Here is a 17,649-nt window from a genome sequence, read left to right as displayed (position 1 = left end):
ATTTTTTGAAGTTCATAGGTCAATAATATTGTCACTTGACTATATTGCGGGCCTGCTGTATATCGCTGGGCTAAGTTTGCGAGGACTGGGCTATTCGGCGCATGGACATATCGATAACGAAAGCTGTGACCAACATGCGTCAATCATTTCGTGCCTAGGTTTCACGGTGGACGGTCTTACTGCGAGCGCAAACGCAAGGTCGCATATGTTGAACGACACTTTGTCTTGTAATCGCGAATATAGTTAGACTCAATCTGATACATTAGGTGTTCTTCCATTTTCACAAAAGGGCAACAATAATAAAAACAAGAAATCGAGTGACAACATATTGCGCTAAGCTTGTAGAAAATTTTTACCTTTGATAAGTCAATCGCAAATTATTCTGCTTTATTGTAGTGTACGAAGATGTATCAATATGTGAATGGCTGATGGATCTGTCAATGCGTTGGAACTGATATTTTAGTCATCACATCTCAAGTATTGCGGCCAGACTAATCAAATTTTTGGTTGGCCTTGCAAGCTCAAAATCTGTGCAATCCATTTTTGATGATATTAGAAATTTCGGAAATTACCTCGCGGGCCACTCAAAACCTTCTCGCGGGCCACATGTGGCCCGCGGGCCACGGGTTGGCCGGCCATGCCTTAAATACTATTTTATTCAAATCCATATTTTTCGACGGCAATAACTCCGCTTCCACATGTTGGAATTGAATCAAATTTAGTGAGCATCGTTTCTATAGACAGCCTAACACTTTCATGGGGTGAACAGAAAGTTTTCAAATTTTTTATTATTTATTTTTATATAATAATTAGAAACTTTCTTCTCCTGTAGCAAAGCGGTTACTGGCTGGAATTGAACCAAATTTTGAGTGTAGGCCTAAATTAGGTAACCTAACAATTTTATCAAGTAGCCAGTACGATTTGAGAAAAAAAATCATTTTGAAGCCCTACTATACATATCACTGCCGACAGATTCAAATCTCCATCCTGTTCTAGGAATCGGCACAACCGACTTTCATCCCTATAGTTTAGAAAATTGGTTATATTCAGGTTGACCAGCAGCTAATGAAATCTCGCCAATGTTTCATACGCGTGTACCATATCCTGAAATCAATGGTTGGTTGGTTTTAAATATAAATATATATAATTTCCACATCCTCGCTATATAATCAAATACCAACATTGCATTTTGTTTTATAATCCCAATTTTATATAGCCTACTGTGGTAGGCGAATGGATTTAGATGTTGAATGCTCGGTCCATGAGTGTTTTTCTTTACAAATTGGTTACTGATGAGGACGATGCACTTATATATTATCTCCATATTTCTTCGGTCACTTATGACAGTGGTTCTCAAACTGGGGGGCGTGGCAGCATCTGAAAGGAGGCGCGAAACCGCAGTGAACTGACATTTTTCTCGCGCTCCGCGTGATTTACCGCCAGTTCATGGTTATTGCTCTGTCTATTGTCCAGATTTCATATTTGATAATTCTCTCGTCTACATCCATAACCTTAAATGACATCAAGCTATCCGTTGGGATTGAAATTGTTCACTATCATAAAGTTTAAGAACCACTGATTAAATGGCAATATTGCCTTTTGGCAAATAATCTCTATATATAATATAGTGCGGCTCGCGAAAGGATTTAGATGTTGAATGCGGCCCGCGAGCCCAAAAGTTTACCCACCCCTGCCCTGGAATATGCACTTTTGATGCCGAGGTAAAGAATTCATTGAAATTTTCGGGGCAGTGACCGCAGTGGAACTGATACATAAACTTGGCAATTTCTAGTTTTCGGGTATCTTTTATGTTTAGGACACCGAATCTTTTACGCCGTGATTTGTCGGACGCACATCTTGGCCCATATGGGGCCCTGATGATAGGGAGGACCTGATGTTGTATTTATTGCAGTGGCTTCAGTGCGCTAACACTGTCAGACTCCCAATAGATGATGTCATATTGTAACTTATTGATTGGAATAATGGTTTAAAGAGTATCAGAAGGACCCAGAGTGGCATATGTAGTCTCCAAGACTGTAGAACAGATCACAATTCTGTGATATTTTTTGTTGGGGCGCTGATTCCAAAAATGTCATTTGTTCTTGGCCAGGAAATCATGTCTGGTGTAGATTCTTAATGTGTTTCATCATCTCTGAGGTAGAGAAAGTACGGACGTACCAAAGACATGATGTCGGAGTGGAAACACAGTCGGAATCTATCACAGACATATGATGTCCCAGTGGCGAAACACGGTCTGAGCAATGAGCATGCCCAAGGTATGTCTGAGTGGCGGAATGAACAATGAACATACCCAGGTCCCAGACACGATGTCCGAGTGACGCACCACTGTGCGAACATACCCTAGACATAGTATTCGAGTGGCGCAACACAGCCGGACATACCAAAGACATGGGATGTTTGAGTGCGGAACACTGTGTGAACAGTCTTTCTGCATTCTTTGATTCAGTATACATATCCCTCTAATCCATAGGTTCCCAACGTGGGCGATATCGCTTCCCCACCCCAGTGGGTGATTTTGAGAAACAAGGGGATGAAGATACCATCATCATCATTGGTTTATTAGCAATTTTATCAGTTCAATACACCACAAAAATGCGATACAATGAATAGACAAGAATATGTCGAAGCGACTTGGATTAGTCTATGGAAGGGGGCGACTGGGGAGACGATGTGGGGCGAAATGTTAGAGCGTCCAGTGAGATATATTCAGTTAACACGGCCAAACAAATGCACTTGAAGACGGGTTATTCTACATATGACGCGAAAAAAACGGTAAACTCAACGGAAAGTAGACGCAGAAACCGGTTTTCCGAGCACCTACCACCTCGGAAATATAGTCTTTTTTTAGTAAATTTATCAGCGAACAGATTTGGGTGAATAAATTCCTCGTCTACATGTCCTATTTTTCGGATCCGTGATAAGGGGGCGGTGAGTTGAAAACGGTTGGGAACCACTGCTCCAATCCAACAAGCTTTGCTCAATGCTTATTGTTCCCCAACCGCAACGAACTATCCGCTTGAGTAAATTTGACGGACAACTGCGACTGTGCTGCCGTTGAAAGCTGAGTTCGCGAAACAGCAGCTAGACTAGATGTGCTGTGCGATCTGTATGTGTCCAGCTGTGTTTACTGCTGATAGTCAGATCAAGAACCATTAGGAAGTCAAGGGAATTGTCATTGTATCTTTATAAGTGTTGCTAGAACTGAAATTACCGCTGACTGATGCTTGTATAGATGGATGACCCGCGCTTTATGATTTATCAATTGCTGGTATGTTACTTGAAGTGTCAAACCTCGAAAGTGTCGTTGTTGTGGGGTGAGTGGCTGGACGCTGCAGTGGTTGGTAGTAATAAATATGGTTAAGATATTTAACATTGAATAATTGAAAAATTCTCAGTAGGATAAAGGTTGCAGCTATGGCAGTGAGGAGTGATTCACACTTGCAGGCTAAAGCTTGAAGTGAAGACTGAAGAGTATAGCTTATTTGAGCAGGAAACGTATGTGAGTTAGCCTAAATTGTCTGTTTCGCAATATGAGAAGATTTGTATATGTGAAATCACGAGATGTTATTAATATAGAGTTTTGAAAACAGGAATAATCAGTATGTCTATGTGTATTGTGTGTAGAGTGTAGATGGATCGAGTATTTGCATAACGAACGTTCGAACTTCGTAGCCAACCTTATAGTGACTCTGACTGCTAAGAGATAATACCTAATACCAGTTGCCAGAACCTTGTCAGTTTTAAGTATGAATCACATCCATCCCATTCCCTCATATTGTTAACACGCCAAAATTTGAAGTGCAAGCATATTTTTACTCTCTTCGACAATTGATCATTCTTACTAAAAAATTTTCAATGAAAACCATTAAGGAAAAATTAGCTCTATTTGCTGCTCGATATCTATGGTGTGTGTAGTGTATAGCCTATGTAATGGTATAATGTAATTAAAGAAAACCTTACATGTCCCTCCTGTATAACAATGTGAGTGATCAAGTTTTGAAACTGCATCTGACTCGTAAGTCTTAATACTAACTGTAACAGAACACAGTGGCAGTAGGTCTGCTGGTATGTATTATCATTAAATCTTAACAGTGGTTCTCACCAACCCCAGGGGTTCGCTGAAGGTCAATATACACACCTGACTCATAGTCTACTGCTGAAGTCACACATATTTGCAGAATAGTCATTATAATCTTTGGTAATTTGTTTATATTGTGTAAAAAGAATGTTTTGATGGTTTTGTTCATCTGACACTATTGTTAATTCACAGTTTAATTTATGCACCTGTATTCTATGGTACTGTTCTAGTTGTGTAATGTATGTGGTAGATTTTTGCTTGGTGACTAGGCGAAAATTTGAGTATTAACACAAGGGATTAGGCCTAGTAAAGGTTGAGAACCACTGAGATATGCATGTAACGTGTTGATGACCAGTCATTGACCAGTTATATTCCACAAGGGAAGAAGAATGATTGCAAATATTCAACATCACTGCGAGATATAGGCTACCCCATGTCATCAGTATGATCATGGTCAGAACTCAGAACAATGACAACAGCCCAGCTAATCCTTCCTGGTGCTAGACGGAAAAAGTTCTTCCACGACCATATCACTGTCGTGTGAAAAAGCTGAGATGGAAAGAATGTTCAATTTAAAACAGTTACCGTATCTGACTAATTATTGCCTGGTATATTACTTACTTCTGAATATGACATGCACAATTGCTCAAAGAAGCAACCAATGCTATTTCAGTTTCAGTACATTTTGTATCATCAAAAGGGTTTTGGCTCAACTTTTTGTCCATCCCAAATTTTCACATTAGTCAAGGTCTGTCGGTAATAGTTATAGTGTGTTTGTATTTACTGACTATTTTGTGTCGAAAATTTCTATGAAGTATTTACCTATGTGACCATGGAAGAGGGACAGGCTGTGAGTTTGCTGGATGTTATTTTGAAGTGACAGAAGGGAGGTGAATCCATGCAGGCTCGCAAAACATTGTGGAATAGTTATGCCCACTTTGTAGGCATGCAATTGAGCACAACATTCGTGTATGGTGTTATAAGTGCTCTACTCATTGTGTAGAGATCATGAATATGTCTCTATAATCTTCATTGGGCAAGACACATCCATTGAATCCTTGAATGGGCATGGAATTTTAACAATCATTTCGTTTGGTTGTTCTAGTCGTGCTTAATCACACATAAATCATTCCAATATGCTAGTTTTACATTGATGCTGTCAGTAAGTTAGGAGTTCTCTGTTCTTGTTGTTGATGTGGTTTTGATAATTCCGTGTTTCCTCAAGACTATGAAATCTGGATTATATGTCATTGCATCAAAATTAATAAAGAATTAGTGAAAAGTAGTGTTGTCACAATGTGTTATATCATACTTACTGTTAGCAAATAGGAAATTACATTAGGCATAGGCCCTACATTTGAAAAATTGGAACCAACAATATTTTTTTGTTTGTTGTCATACAAAATGTATACTTGTTTTTGCCCAGGCCTAGATATATTCGATTTGTATCAGGTATTAACTGCTGATATGTTTGATTGAAATAACATTGATCACTTCTGAAGCTTTTTACTACAATTTGTACTATGACTGCATATTTCGCTAACCATAATCCTCTTTAGGCCTGTGTGATGTATAGCCGCACTGGTACCAGCAGGCCTTTTCAATACAGATTCAAATCACTGAAATTAGAATTACAATTTTACAAATATTTGTGCGATTTCCACCAACTTGCTCAAGGGCATGAATTGAGTACAGAATTTGTACAATTGCATTTTGCCTGTCGTAGATGCAGGATAATGTACTTTAATTTTGACGATTGAAACGGGCGTTGTCCTTCATTTCATTTTTGTAGTGTTAAAATTAGTTAGGAATACCTTACATTTATGACCGATAAAATTTGAAAATCCTGCTGCAATTACTTCATAGTATATAACTCATTTATAACAATGTTGTCAGAAGCAGATCTGTAGTAGGCCTATACATGATACATGAATAATGATTTAGTTGGTTATGATCACCTTTGGATGTCATCACCACTTCCAAGTAGAAGTATAAAATAGGATGGCAGGAAAGGACCCCATGTTGGCCCAGTGTGCAAGCTACCTACATAAGTATCTCGTACCTTGAGCCTGAAGTTAATGTAATAATTTGAGTACCCAAAAATGTAAAATTTAATTTATCGATCCATATTTTGGTCAAGATGGATAAAAATGTCATTACTCTATAGGCTACTGGTTTATGGTAATTTGTAGACTAAACTTGGTAGCCTATTGGTTAACCATAATATGGATTCCTTGGCTATTGGTGTATGAGCCTGGTGTTAGTCATGCGTCAATGTGAATTATATGTTATAGATCCTTGTATCAATTAGACTGGGTATGTGTGCTATGTAATGTGTGAAAGCAAAGATACATCAGTATTTACTTTTCATCCTCTGCCTCTTGTTGAACAAATCCCTTGTTTAACTTACAAAATGATGTATTACTCATATCAAAGATTTGGAGCAAGTTGATATGCATACTAAGCTGTCCCTGAATTGACATTGATGTATCTATTTGTGGTTTTATAGTGATATGAAAGTTTGTAAAGGATATTTTAAAACGTTCTGCTATTTTCTCCTTAAATTGTTGCCTATAGTTAGAACTCAGCTTGAAATAGACTCACAAAACCATCATGTCATATTACTTGAGGATAAAAATAGCCAGATATCTCCGGTTTGTCTATTTTGTCTGCTGATAAACTGTTATGCCCCTTTATATTATAAATCAAATTGAGAAATGTAGGTTTATTTTTATACTCTGTTATGGATATCACGCTCTTCCTATCAGTGTTGTTACTATTTCCAATTCACGGGATGGATCTTAATTTCGCAACAAACTTTTTGGTGGAGAGAGCCATCTCTGTGTTTTGGTGTTTCCAGGATTACTGGATTGCTGCTGTAAATCTCAATGTTTATAAATAGTTTGTTGGCTATCGCTTCCTTCATTTCCAAACTGCGATATCACTTCATCTTTGTTGCTGCTGAGACCATAGTGTGTTGCGGAGCGGAGCGGTGTAGGATTGTTTTTTATGTGGCGAAGTATTTTCTGCCCCGAGTTCGGACGATATTTCTCGTAACTTGACAAGCCATCTCTGGAAATCAGTGTTACTGTGAAAACTTCTCGGTAACAATATTTTTATAGTCATTGACAATGCATGACACATACGGAAGTTTCAATAGCCAATACTTGTGCGGTGCAGACTTCCTCTTGAATTGATTTTACCATTTTGCTGCCGAATTCTAGTGTCTATTACAGTAAAGTTCTATCTTACGGAGGTTTGAATGTGTGCATTACCATACTATGTTGGTGCTCAAAAGACGGCATTGAGATTTACGAAAATTATAGCTCATTGTGTGGAAAATTGTACCATCGAAATGACGGTTTACAATGTACATCAAGCTGTCGCAAGAGTCAAGAGTACTTGATATCTTGTACTTGCTCTGTTTTACGCTTGGATTACAGATACTGCATCTTTGTCTTATAATTTTTCATGTTTCCATTTCACTTATTTGTGTCTGTTACTTATAAACAATAGTTTGAGTAAGGATTTTGAAACAGGTTGGCGGCTCGAGATAAGTGATCATGTCACCACATCGCCACGCAATTGCTTTTAGTTTGGTTATGCTGGATATTTCCTACCTTGAATTGTTAGATGTTATCTTATGATATGAAACTGTAAGTCCCAAATCAAGGTGTCAAACTCGACTTGCGTCGTGGGCTGGGCCAAATTGTTGCCTCAAAATCCATGCCATTGTTTTTTTATTGAATATGTTATTATCAAGCCTATATTAGCATTTAGCATATTATGCTACATTATATTGCGTACCATTCAGGTTCAATTCAAGCAACACCTGTATTCACAAACAACCGAATTGCCAAAAGAAATACTGTGATTGAATTGGGAAGTATTTCTTTCGAAAAATCAAAGCTGGACAATTTAAGCATTTTTTGAAACTACTCAGAATTGTTCCGTGGGCCGGATGATATCGTCTGGCGGGCCGTATGTTTGACACCCCTGCTCTAAATGCAAGAATGCTATGGTGGGCACTGAATCAAAAGCTAATTCCATATGAAATTCAATATCTTCACTTTATAATCAATATCAATGTAGACTGTGTCACCACTATGAAGAAATTTCATAATTTTTACGTGCGGTAGCTCAAATTTAAAGTGTTCAAGATTTCTAATCAATTTCGCATTGATAAAAAGTTTTGATAACCTTGCCTTTACAGTAACCTAACCTCGATATAGGCCCTGCCGAATAGACATCCTTCCGTGGGGGTGGTAGGAATTGGTATAAAATGCTGCTCGTTTGGAGTACTTTCTGGAGAACTTCCAAGACCAATCAGTGAGGGAACTATTTTTCGAGTGCATTGCAATGTCTTCGAGAAGGGGTGCTGTTGGTGGCGGTGCTCGTATCATGAACAGGACCTCTGGACTCAACAGAGTTGGTTGCTATGAGATCGAGCAGACTATCGGGAAAGGGAATTTTGCTGTCGTCAAGCTGGCCATGCATGTCGTGACAAAGACAAAAGTAAGACTTGTCATTATATTGTAAGATGAATGCCCATCGCCATGTATTTAAACTGAGGATGGGATAGATCTCTTCGTAACTTGTTGTCAGTGCCCTGGTTGACACATTTTAATTTAATTGCGCAGATAATCAAATTACTGTAGAATTGCGAAGATCAGTTATATATGAGTAAAATTCAAACTAATTGTACTTTATTACATGATCAACAGATGTGTTATTATGTGGGGATGTGTCCTTAATTGCACTGTGCCTCTTATATTTTAGTTTTGTTTGCAAATGTATGGTGTTTGTAGTTTGTCTCGGACTAACTAACGGTTTTTTGAATAGTTCTAGTTCTAGTTGTAGTTGCTGATTTTGAAAATTGAGTACCGTAGTTGTAGTTCTAGTTATTATTGCAGATTTTGAAAATCAGGTTGTTCTAGTTATAGTTGTAGTTAAGGATTTTGAAAATTGTGTAGTTATAGTTATAGATGCTGGTTTTAAAAATTGAGTAGTTCTAGTTCTAGTTCTAGATTTAATGGCGTCTTTTGAAAATCCAGTAGTTTGTACAAGTCTGGTTTGTCTGCACTTTTGAGCTGACTCTGATGATGTGATAGGATTGTGCTATGCAATGGTTCAAATCTTCATTAGCTTGAGTGTAAAACATGTAGATTTTGGGCCCAATCACACTTACATAGTTAGCATAGGTTGAAACGAAGGTCCGGAAAGTGAACCAATGTCGTCACAAAATAGGCACCGTCAGCAAATGCATGCGAGACTGGCTCTTTGGATGCTTATGATCACAAACAGAAAACTGCAAAACACAGCGTTACTGGGTAATGCATAATCCAAGCATGATGCGGTCAATATGCAATCATCTAGTCCAGGCATGTCATTGATGTCAAACTCAATTTTGGTCACAGGCCGTATTCAGACTTTCTGTCACTTGTGGGCTCGATAAGAAAAATTGAGCCACATCAATATGCAGTATGCACCTTTTTATTTCAGTGGGATCCTTTATTATCAGGCCTTCACATAATATTTAATATTGCGGATCATAAGGGCTTTATACTAGCCAACACTTCTTTTCGCAAGGAATCGAATTGGCAAAAATTTAGTGATTTGCCGATTCGACACAATTAGTTACCACCAACGTATCTATAACCTGCCAGTCATGATGATATAAGTAGGCATATTTCTATGCTCCCTTTATTTTGATGTCAATGCATAATTTCCCTAATAGGCATGGAGTTGCCTCATTTGTTTGGGTCGTTAGGAATACTGTTTAGCTCTGAATTTAAACATTTGTTGGATAGAATTAGACCAAAGTGCTGTGTAAGTAAGATCCCTTATGAGACCGAAGATATCTAGCAGTGCGCTCACAGATATTTTTTCATTATATTATCTGAACACAAAGTAGCTTTATACAACCATTGGTATTGGCGTTTTCGCCTTCGGGTCCACTTGTCTTTGAAATCTTTGAAGAACATTTAATTGGATGTGTTCATTATTTACTGTCTAAACTTTGATATGTATATATGTGCTGGATTATACAAGAATTACCCAGCAATATTTCTTGCGCCAGATGAAATTGTCCTATCGTTCGTCCAGAATAGAAAAGGCCTATGTCCATTTTTCATAATTTCACTTTTTTTGATTTTTCTAGTATATGGATACAGCTCTTTCAGATGGCAATGAGTCCTTCTCATATATTGGGCCTGTTCCTTGACTTGATGTGACATAGGCCAAATACTTTTGATTACATTTGAGAATAGAAGGGGCCTATGTCCAAGATTTTTGGACATAGGCCTTTTCCATCACCTTGCTTGAAGAAAGTAATTGGACATAGGCCCATTTTATTGTTGATGCATTGTGACGGACAATGGAAATTTTTATTTCATCTCATGTGGAACAATGAACGCTATCTAATTTTTCAGTTACTGAAAAAGCAATCTAGCTAGGGTTAGGAAAACACTGCTCGCATTGATTTGAGCAGCTAAAATCATTCCAGGAGAATTGAACCTTTAAAACACCAGCTATCAGTATTGATACCAGTTGCGCTATAGTTTCTTTGATTGAAAAAGAAACTATAAGAAGACATCCACCCTCGTACAATAGGAATCTATCATACTTCACTCTCATAGTAGGCATAGCCAACAGAAAATAGAAGGCAGCAGGATAAAACAAGACATGAAAAGTAATTACAAGTTAACTTGGGTCCATTCAAAGTCTCTTATACAGCCACAACGGATACAGCTTCTTGAAGAGTGATTCATTTGAGATGAATCAGTTAGGAGATTTATTAGGAATAGGTAAAATGTCTTCCCCATAAATTGTAAATAGAATCATGATGTATGTTATTGACTATATTTAGTCGTTTCTCAGTTTCAAGTTTGTATAAAACAAAAACGGTGGTTGCTGAACTTGCTTAAATTTCAAGACCTATCAAAACTGCGACATTCTAATGGACTCGGTACCTGCTGTCTACAACACTTCTGGTTGAAAAATGCGAAAATACATTTGTTTTAATGGTTAACTGTTATTGCTCACAAAATACAGCATCATAATGTCTAAAAAGACGGATTGAAAAGGATTGACACATGGGCCTATGTCCCAATATTGAGTCAAATGGGCCTATGTCCCAGTATATTAGTGAGCATTAATCATGGCCTATGTCCATTCGGGGAGGAAAAACCCGTCATGCCGATTGATTTGAAAATGGACATTTGTTCCCAAAGTAAGTTGATTGACAAGGAGAAGGATGAAAGAACTAATAACAGAAAAGGCTTTGAGATCTTTCAATAAGGAATATGTAGAATCTTCAAATTGAATTTTCTCAGAACTATGAAATGTGACATAGGCCCTTTCTATTCTGGACGAACGCTATAGTTGCACGTTAGCCGTTATGTTTGACATCCCTCATCTAGACCTAATGGCTATACTCTATACAAGATTTTCGTGACTCTGTTATGCTGCTCGCAGGTCCTCTGCTAATATCAATCAACAACCTATCTTCTCGCTCGGCATGGTTATAACATCCTTCACCAGATACCTTACCTCTTTAACTATAAGTACACATGGTAATTTTATATTCTGTGGCCATGTTCACTTAGTCATCGCCATACCATAACATACATGTAACTCGTCAGATCACAGTCGATTCCTTGTTACTAACGTCTGTACATCTGTGAACGATTGACTTTAATCTGGATCACTGTTTCACATGAATCAAATTAGCGTTGTTTAGTGGGATTTAATAATAACACTTTAATGCATCACAGTAAATGATTGGACTTGTTGCAAGACCGTTTTCATGATAATAACTATTCAGTATGACTATGATATTACTAGGCTATATTTTATGAGGGAATATTCAATATTAAATTCCTTATTTCCAGCCTTAAGTATATTTTACTCTGGTACTGAAAAGTCTATTTTCCTCATGACTTAATGATGCACAATTCAGTGCTGTCTCGGTATACCTACTACCCAGCCAACTAGTCTAATAGGCTATCATATGTCGTCAAATCTTCATCAAATTTCTCTTTCCATAGATGCTAGTCCAATTTTCTAGGATTAACCTAATCTACTCTTGTGTTATCCAGGCAGCATTCTTGTAGTTGTAAGGCTAATCCGATCAAATTTCCGCATATTGTAATGGTATGCACATGCGGATATTGGATTCCTGTCTCACCACTGCTATGTTTCAGGTCGCCATCAAAATTGTTGATAAGACGCAATTGGACCACGATAACTTGGAAAAGATTTATAGGGAAATAAAAATAATGAAGAAATTACATCATCCTAATATCATCAAACTGTATCAGGTAATATTTTGTCACAATTTGTCAGTCTGCATGCCGCGAATGTGCAAGATCATATTGTTTGATATTGTTAACTATTGTGAATTTCTGTTATGGTAAGGAATATGGATGTCTGTTTTTTGACTTCACAAACATGTTTTTTGTTTGTCAATTTGTAATTGATAGTGCCAATGCCTACGTTTGCCCATAACATGTACACCTTAGAGCTTGCAGCAGCTTCTATAGGGTTCGGGTAGCAAATGCACTAAACTGAGATAACTCGCTAATAGGAATGTTGCTTGCTAGTACAGGTAGTTTTACTGTTTACAACGTACTATCTATATTTCAGAGTTTTGCTGGATGAATTATTTACTTCTAGTTCATTTGATTTGACGGGTGCATTGTTGCCGAAAAATTCCCTGAAATTTGCAAACTAAAATACTCAGGGCATAGACCTATTGAAATTCGAGATATAGCTCTTCAATAATATTGACAAATTGATTTGATTGGTGTGATATCTACAGATGATTGATGGTCTAGTCATGTTCTGCTTGTGCACCTGTCCAGTCGGTTGACTGCTTGTCTATGGTAGATTTTTCGTTGACAAGAATTGACATTTGATCTATAAAGCTTATTTTGGGTGGTGATGACTGGGGCAGATTCAAACTGACTTGAGGCTTAACGATGGAAGTATTCTACATTACTATAGTATTCATTGATGACACATGTAGGCCTACTTAGCTGTAAGCCTGAAATATTTTCGGATTGGCATTGTTCTTACAGACTTACTATCAAGTTGAACTGATGTAACAGAAGAGAAGCTTCGGTGTTTGCAGAGATGGTTAACAGTATTGATAAACATTGCTACTTGCAGTGCTTGTTTTGACTGATTCAAACTTCCTACGATGCCTATTGTGTAACATCAAGATTGATAGATAAATCTTTACACTCGCCGTCTTGCTGCCTGTAGACACAATGGATTTCATTTAATTTGATCTCAATATAATAGTCAGTGGAGCCATCTTGCTTGAGGATTTGAAAGGAGTCGGATGTGTTGTTGGTTAACTCAATGGTGATACTGGTAGTTGTATCTTATTGAGAAGAAGTCACGGTTTTGGGCTTATATGTTGTGACTGGCGATCTCGTGGATATGGCTTAGCGGGCGGTATCCATCATTATTATTTTAATGAATGGCGAAACACCGTCCTAGTAAACGCCTATCTCGTCGTACGCGCCGCCCATTCGCAGGCATTGATTGACCAACACATTATGTCGGCGTTGTCTTCGTCACGGCTGACTGAACGAATCGAACAAAGCCGTGATTTTGCTATTGACGTCATTCGAGTGTGTTTACGCATTCCTCAGGCGGCCGCTTCGCCGCAATAATCATCTCGACACTTGAACCGCGTCCCGTAGATTTCCGGACAAGATATTCCCCGCGCTACGCGACGCGCGTGATGTCGATGTGTGATTGCTTTGCTTGGCGGTTCTTCACCATTACCTGACGAACTCTTACTTACGCTATTCTGAAGGCCCTTTCGGAGAACCCAAAATTTCGTTGATTCACAAAACTAAAATCTAACACATTATCCACCTGATGTTCCGGTTATTGTAGACTCCAGATGTACATTTCGATACAATACTGGTGAATCAACAATGCTGTAAAAAACAAACCATTGGATTAAAACATGATATTCACACAAAATAAAAAGATAATAATAAATATTGACCTCAAACCAGTGCGAGTCGGGTGCGTAGGGATGAAAAAAATTGTCGGCTTTTTATGCCGAGATTTGCGTCGTTGATTGTTCTTTGTTCGCAACCTCTTTATTTTGTTGAAATAGCGTCGGCGACATGTGCTGTAAGTAGAGCGCTTAGGTAGTGAATTTGTTACACCGCTCGAGTCTGACACGTTTGCGCATAATCGGCCTGCGACGCTGCGCACAAGGGACAGGCAGCTTCGCTTTGAACAATTTGGCGTTGCACAAATTTCCTGTTAGGACCTGCTGTGCATTTTACATTGCATCCAGCGACCGTGATTGACGTCATTCACCCATTAAGGTTTCGGTCGGTCGCGCTTGAAACAATTGCGCTTCCGTTTGTTATAATGTAATCGGCGCGTTCTATAGATTCGTAAATCACTGCTTTCCGATGGTGAATGTTTTGTGATCCTGGGTCGGCACCTGCGAAAATGTGAATCTGTGACCTTTCGCTACTCGCAAATCTGATGTATATCCTCGCTGTTTTTGATGGATTACAGGAAATAAAATTGACGCGCCGATACATTTGAATATTGTGTATTATCACAGCACCAATGCCGCGGTCGCTTGTAACTCGCGATTTTGCCAATTCTTTCCATTGGAAGGAACTGTTGGTCAACCGATATTCACATTCACTAACACGCTTCGTTGTGGCTTCCGTTGTCAAAAGGACGCGTAAAAAAAGAGCAATTAAAATTTAAAGCGTGCCGAGACAGGCGATTGTGACTTGCGTTGAGAGTTTACAATTCGTTATCAAGTTAAAGTCATAGTAGTAGTTTGCCTATGTCAGCCCCTGTTATTGTGTGGTTGAGTGATTGTTGTAGCAAGTTGAATGAAATTCATAATATATCGTTAACTACCGATGACACACTAATGCACAGTCCAACTCAATACCCCATATATCTGTTCAGTGAAGGACTCGCTTATCACTGATCGAGTGGGGCTGGGTATCCCAAACGAGACCCGACAGCGATGCAAAATTGACGTGTGTCAAGCTGTCGGCTCTTGGACGTAGGCAGTCCAGGTTTCGCCATTGCCTGGCGCTCCGCTAAACGTCGTCCGGAATCCTCGCGCCACTGCGCGGGCTCATTCCAGCCCGGTCGAGCTTATCAAATTTTAATGCATTGACGTCAATCGCGGCGAAGAGGCCGCTAGATAGTAAGACGCCGGGTCTCTAACATTGATTATGTTCCTCCCTGGAGTTTTGGCGGATGAATATTTAACCTCGCAAATGTCACCTTAACTGCGGGATATCATGAGCGAGCAGTAGGATTCTCCGGAGTTCCACGGCGTCGGTTCTATTTCCGGTTTTGTTGCGTCGCTGAAGACTTGGCCCACCAGAACGCCTGGTGATTTAAAATGAGCCATTTGAAAGCCAGGGAATTCGGAGGGTTGTAATTTTTTAACAATGACCTGATATCAAGGATTGTTCATGTTCATTACCGATGTTTTGAAAGTGATGTCGCAAAGTCCGTGTCTGAAATTTGAGGCAAGTTGACTTTCCCCACTGCCTCTACTGATGCTTTACGGCCGGCCGCCTGTTCGTCGGATGTTCTGGAGCACCGTAAGTGCTGGGCCAAGCGCGTTATGCGCCCCGGCGCCTGGCAGATGTGGCACGTGACCATGACGTCAGAAATCGATCGAAGTTTCGAAAACTTCAACTACTTTGTCTCTACACCTCGAATCACGAAGCCCGGCAAAATATCTGTCCGACAAAAGTGACATGATGCGAGAATGACAATGCAGGATTTTCAACCTGTCAAAACAGGGCGCTTAATCTTGATATCAATTGCGATTCTCCTTTGAAAACTTTCGCACACCCTCCGAACTCTTCCGGCTCCGATGCGCCAACGACGCACTTACCGCTGTTTGATCGCCTGCCAGGCGAAGCTCAAAAGGCCAACAATTCTCGAAGGTCGCCGCCGTGTAAACAAATCTCCTCGCTGGCCGCCACCGCCAGCGCGCCCGCTTTTCCGAAGCTGGAGAGTGGATCGCAGGCCGCAGTATTTTGATGATCGTGGTCAATACGTTTTAATTCTTCGACCGTCGTCTATTCCCGAAGGTCACGGTTCGCCGTTGCGTCATACCCTCGATTCTCACGCAACCAGTAGCAACGCGCGCACACCGCGCGTGGATGTTACGAGAACGCATCGCGCTACATTGGCGTAGTTCATCTAGCCGTGCGGTTTTTGTATTGGAAAGCCTACAAAGGTATTCAATGTATCCGTATTCCATTATTCTTGATGCGCGAACATTCCGGCTACCGTAACACGGGGTGACTTTAGCACTGCCAGGTGACTTTGGCCAAAAACCAATATTGGTTTCTACTGCACACATCGAACAATATATCGATGTATGAGTACTTTGAGCTATTGTTTAGGAACAATCTTCATCAATAGAGTGCTATTATTGCAAATTTCATGTGTGATACAACACTTTTACATGTTCGCAGCCATTTTTATATTGACAGGTATGGTAAGAAATTTCACCACACCTTTTACGTACTCAAACTTTCGTTTGGTTTACATGCAAAGTAGGTGTTTGAGGCAATTTCCTTTCATTTGCAGACAAAGGCTATGTACCTGACAGCATTTATTGGTTTTTTGGGGCGAACCTACAGTTCATTATTTCAAGATTGTCAAAATCCTGTGACTGATCATTTTTTAAAATTTTTTGCAATTTATGGGGTGACTTTGGCCAGCTATTTAGAGTCAGCTTAAATGGGTATTTTTAGCATCAAGATTAATCTTAGTATCCGTATCTTCTAAATAATTAAATGCCAAGGAATTATAGAAGAAAGCTTGGTGTCAGGAGTTATAAAGACTACACCGCAGATGAGATCCAAGCGGCACTAAGAATGATCGAGGAAGGAATGGGCGAAAGATCTGTGAGTGAAATAACTGGTATTCCAAGAGGGACTTAACAGAATAAAAAGATAGTAAAGCATCCGAAATCACCAGGAGACCAGCCTGTTTTATCACCAGATTTGGAGAAGAAAATAGCAGACCATTTTATGACGCAGGCAGATTTTGGATTTCCTGTAGACGAATTTTGTCTTGTGAAAAGTATCTCGGGAGAGGAGGTTGCGAGGATAATTGCCATACAAGAGGAGAAGAAGGCTTGAAAACAAAGGGAAAATGGTCACCAACCATCAACATCCCAACAAAAAAGAGTTGAATCAGTCACAAGCACTCAACATGAAAGCGATGACAATTCTTCAGAAGCAGAAAATTTCCAGGAAGATTTATGTGATGATACAGTGGAAGTGGGAGCATTAGAGAAGGAGTTGAGAGCAAAACCAAAAGCTGGCCAGTATGTAATAATTGAGTATGAGGGAGAATTATTTTCAGGTGATGTGGAGAGTACAGAACAGCATGGTGCAGAAGTCAGTGTTATGCAAAAATCGGGCAGCAATTGGAAATGGCCAATTCAAAAAGATCAGATATTCTATTACCGGAAAGATATTCAACAGAGAATCTCCGACCTGGACTTA

General features: G+C 39.3%; 1 protein-coding gene across 3 annotated transcripts in view; it reads left to right on the top strand.

The window, feature by feature from the left end:
- The first annotated feature begins 3,102 nt into the window (after positions 1-3,102).
- LOC145449588 (serine/threonine-protein kinase SIK3-like) overlaps positions 3,103-17,649 on the top strand; it is a 68,432-nt gene continuing 53,885 nt past the window's right edge. Inside the window, exons 1-2 of one of the 3 annotated variants that reach the window (XM_080327974.1) lie at positions 3,103-8,614; positions 12,304-12,420. In XM_080327974.1, the coding sequence (XP_080184100.1) occupies positions 8,459-8,614; positions 12,304-12,420 (273 nt within the window). In that variant the 5' untranslated portion in view covers positions 3,103-8,458. The remainder of the gene's footprint in view (positions 8,615-12,303; positions 12,421-17,649) is intronic. The other 2 variants (XM_080327975.1, XM_080327976.1) reach the window with 2 other exon arrangements.

The sequence above is a fragment of the Botryllus schlosseri genome, chromosome 11, assembly GCF_051294905.1.
Source record: "Botryllus schlosseri isolate E-star chromosome 11, Bs_hap1, whole genome shotgun sequence".
Lineage (NCBI taxonomy): Eukaryota > Metazoa > Chordata > Ascidiacea > Stolidobranchia > Styelidae > Botryllus > Botryllus schlosseri.
Note: the sequence above shows the minus strand (reverse complement) of the source record. Positions and strands in the feature narration are given on the sequence as shown.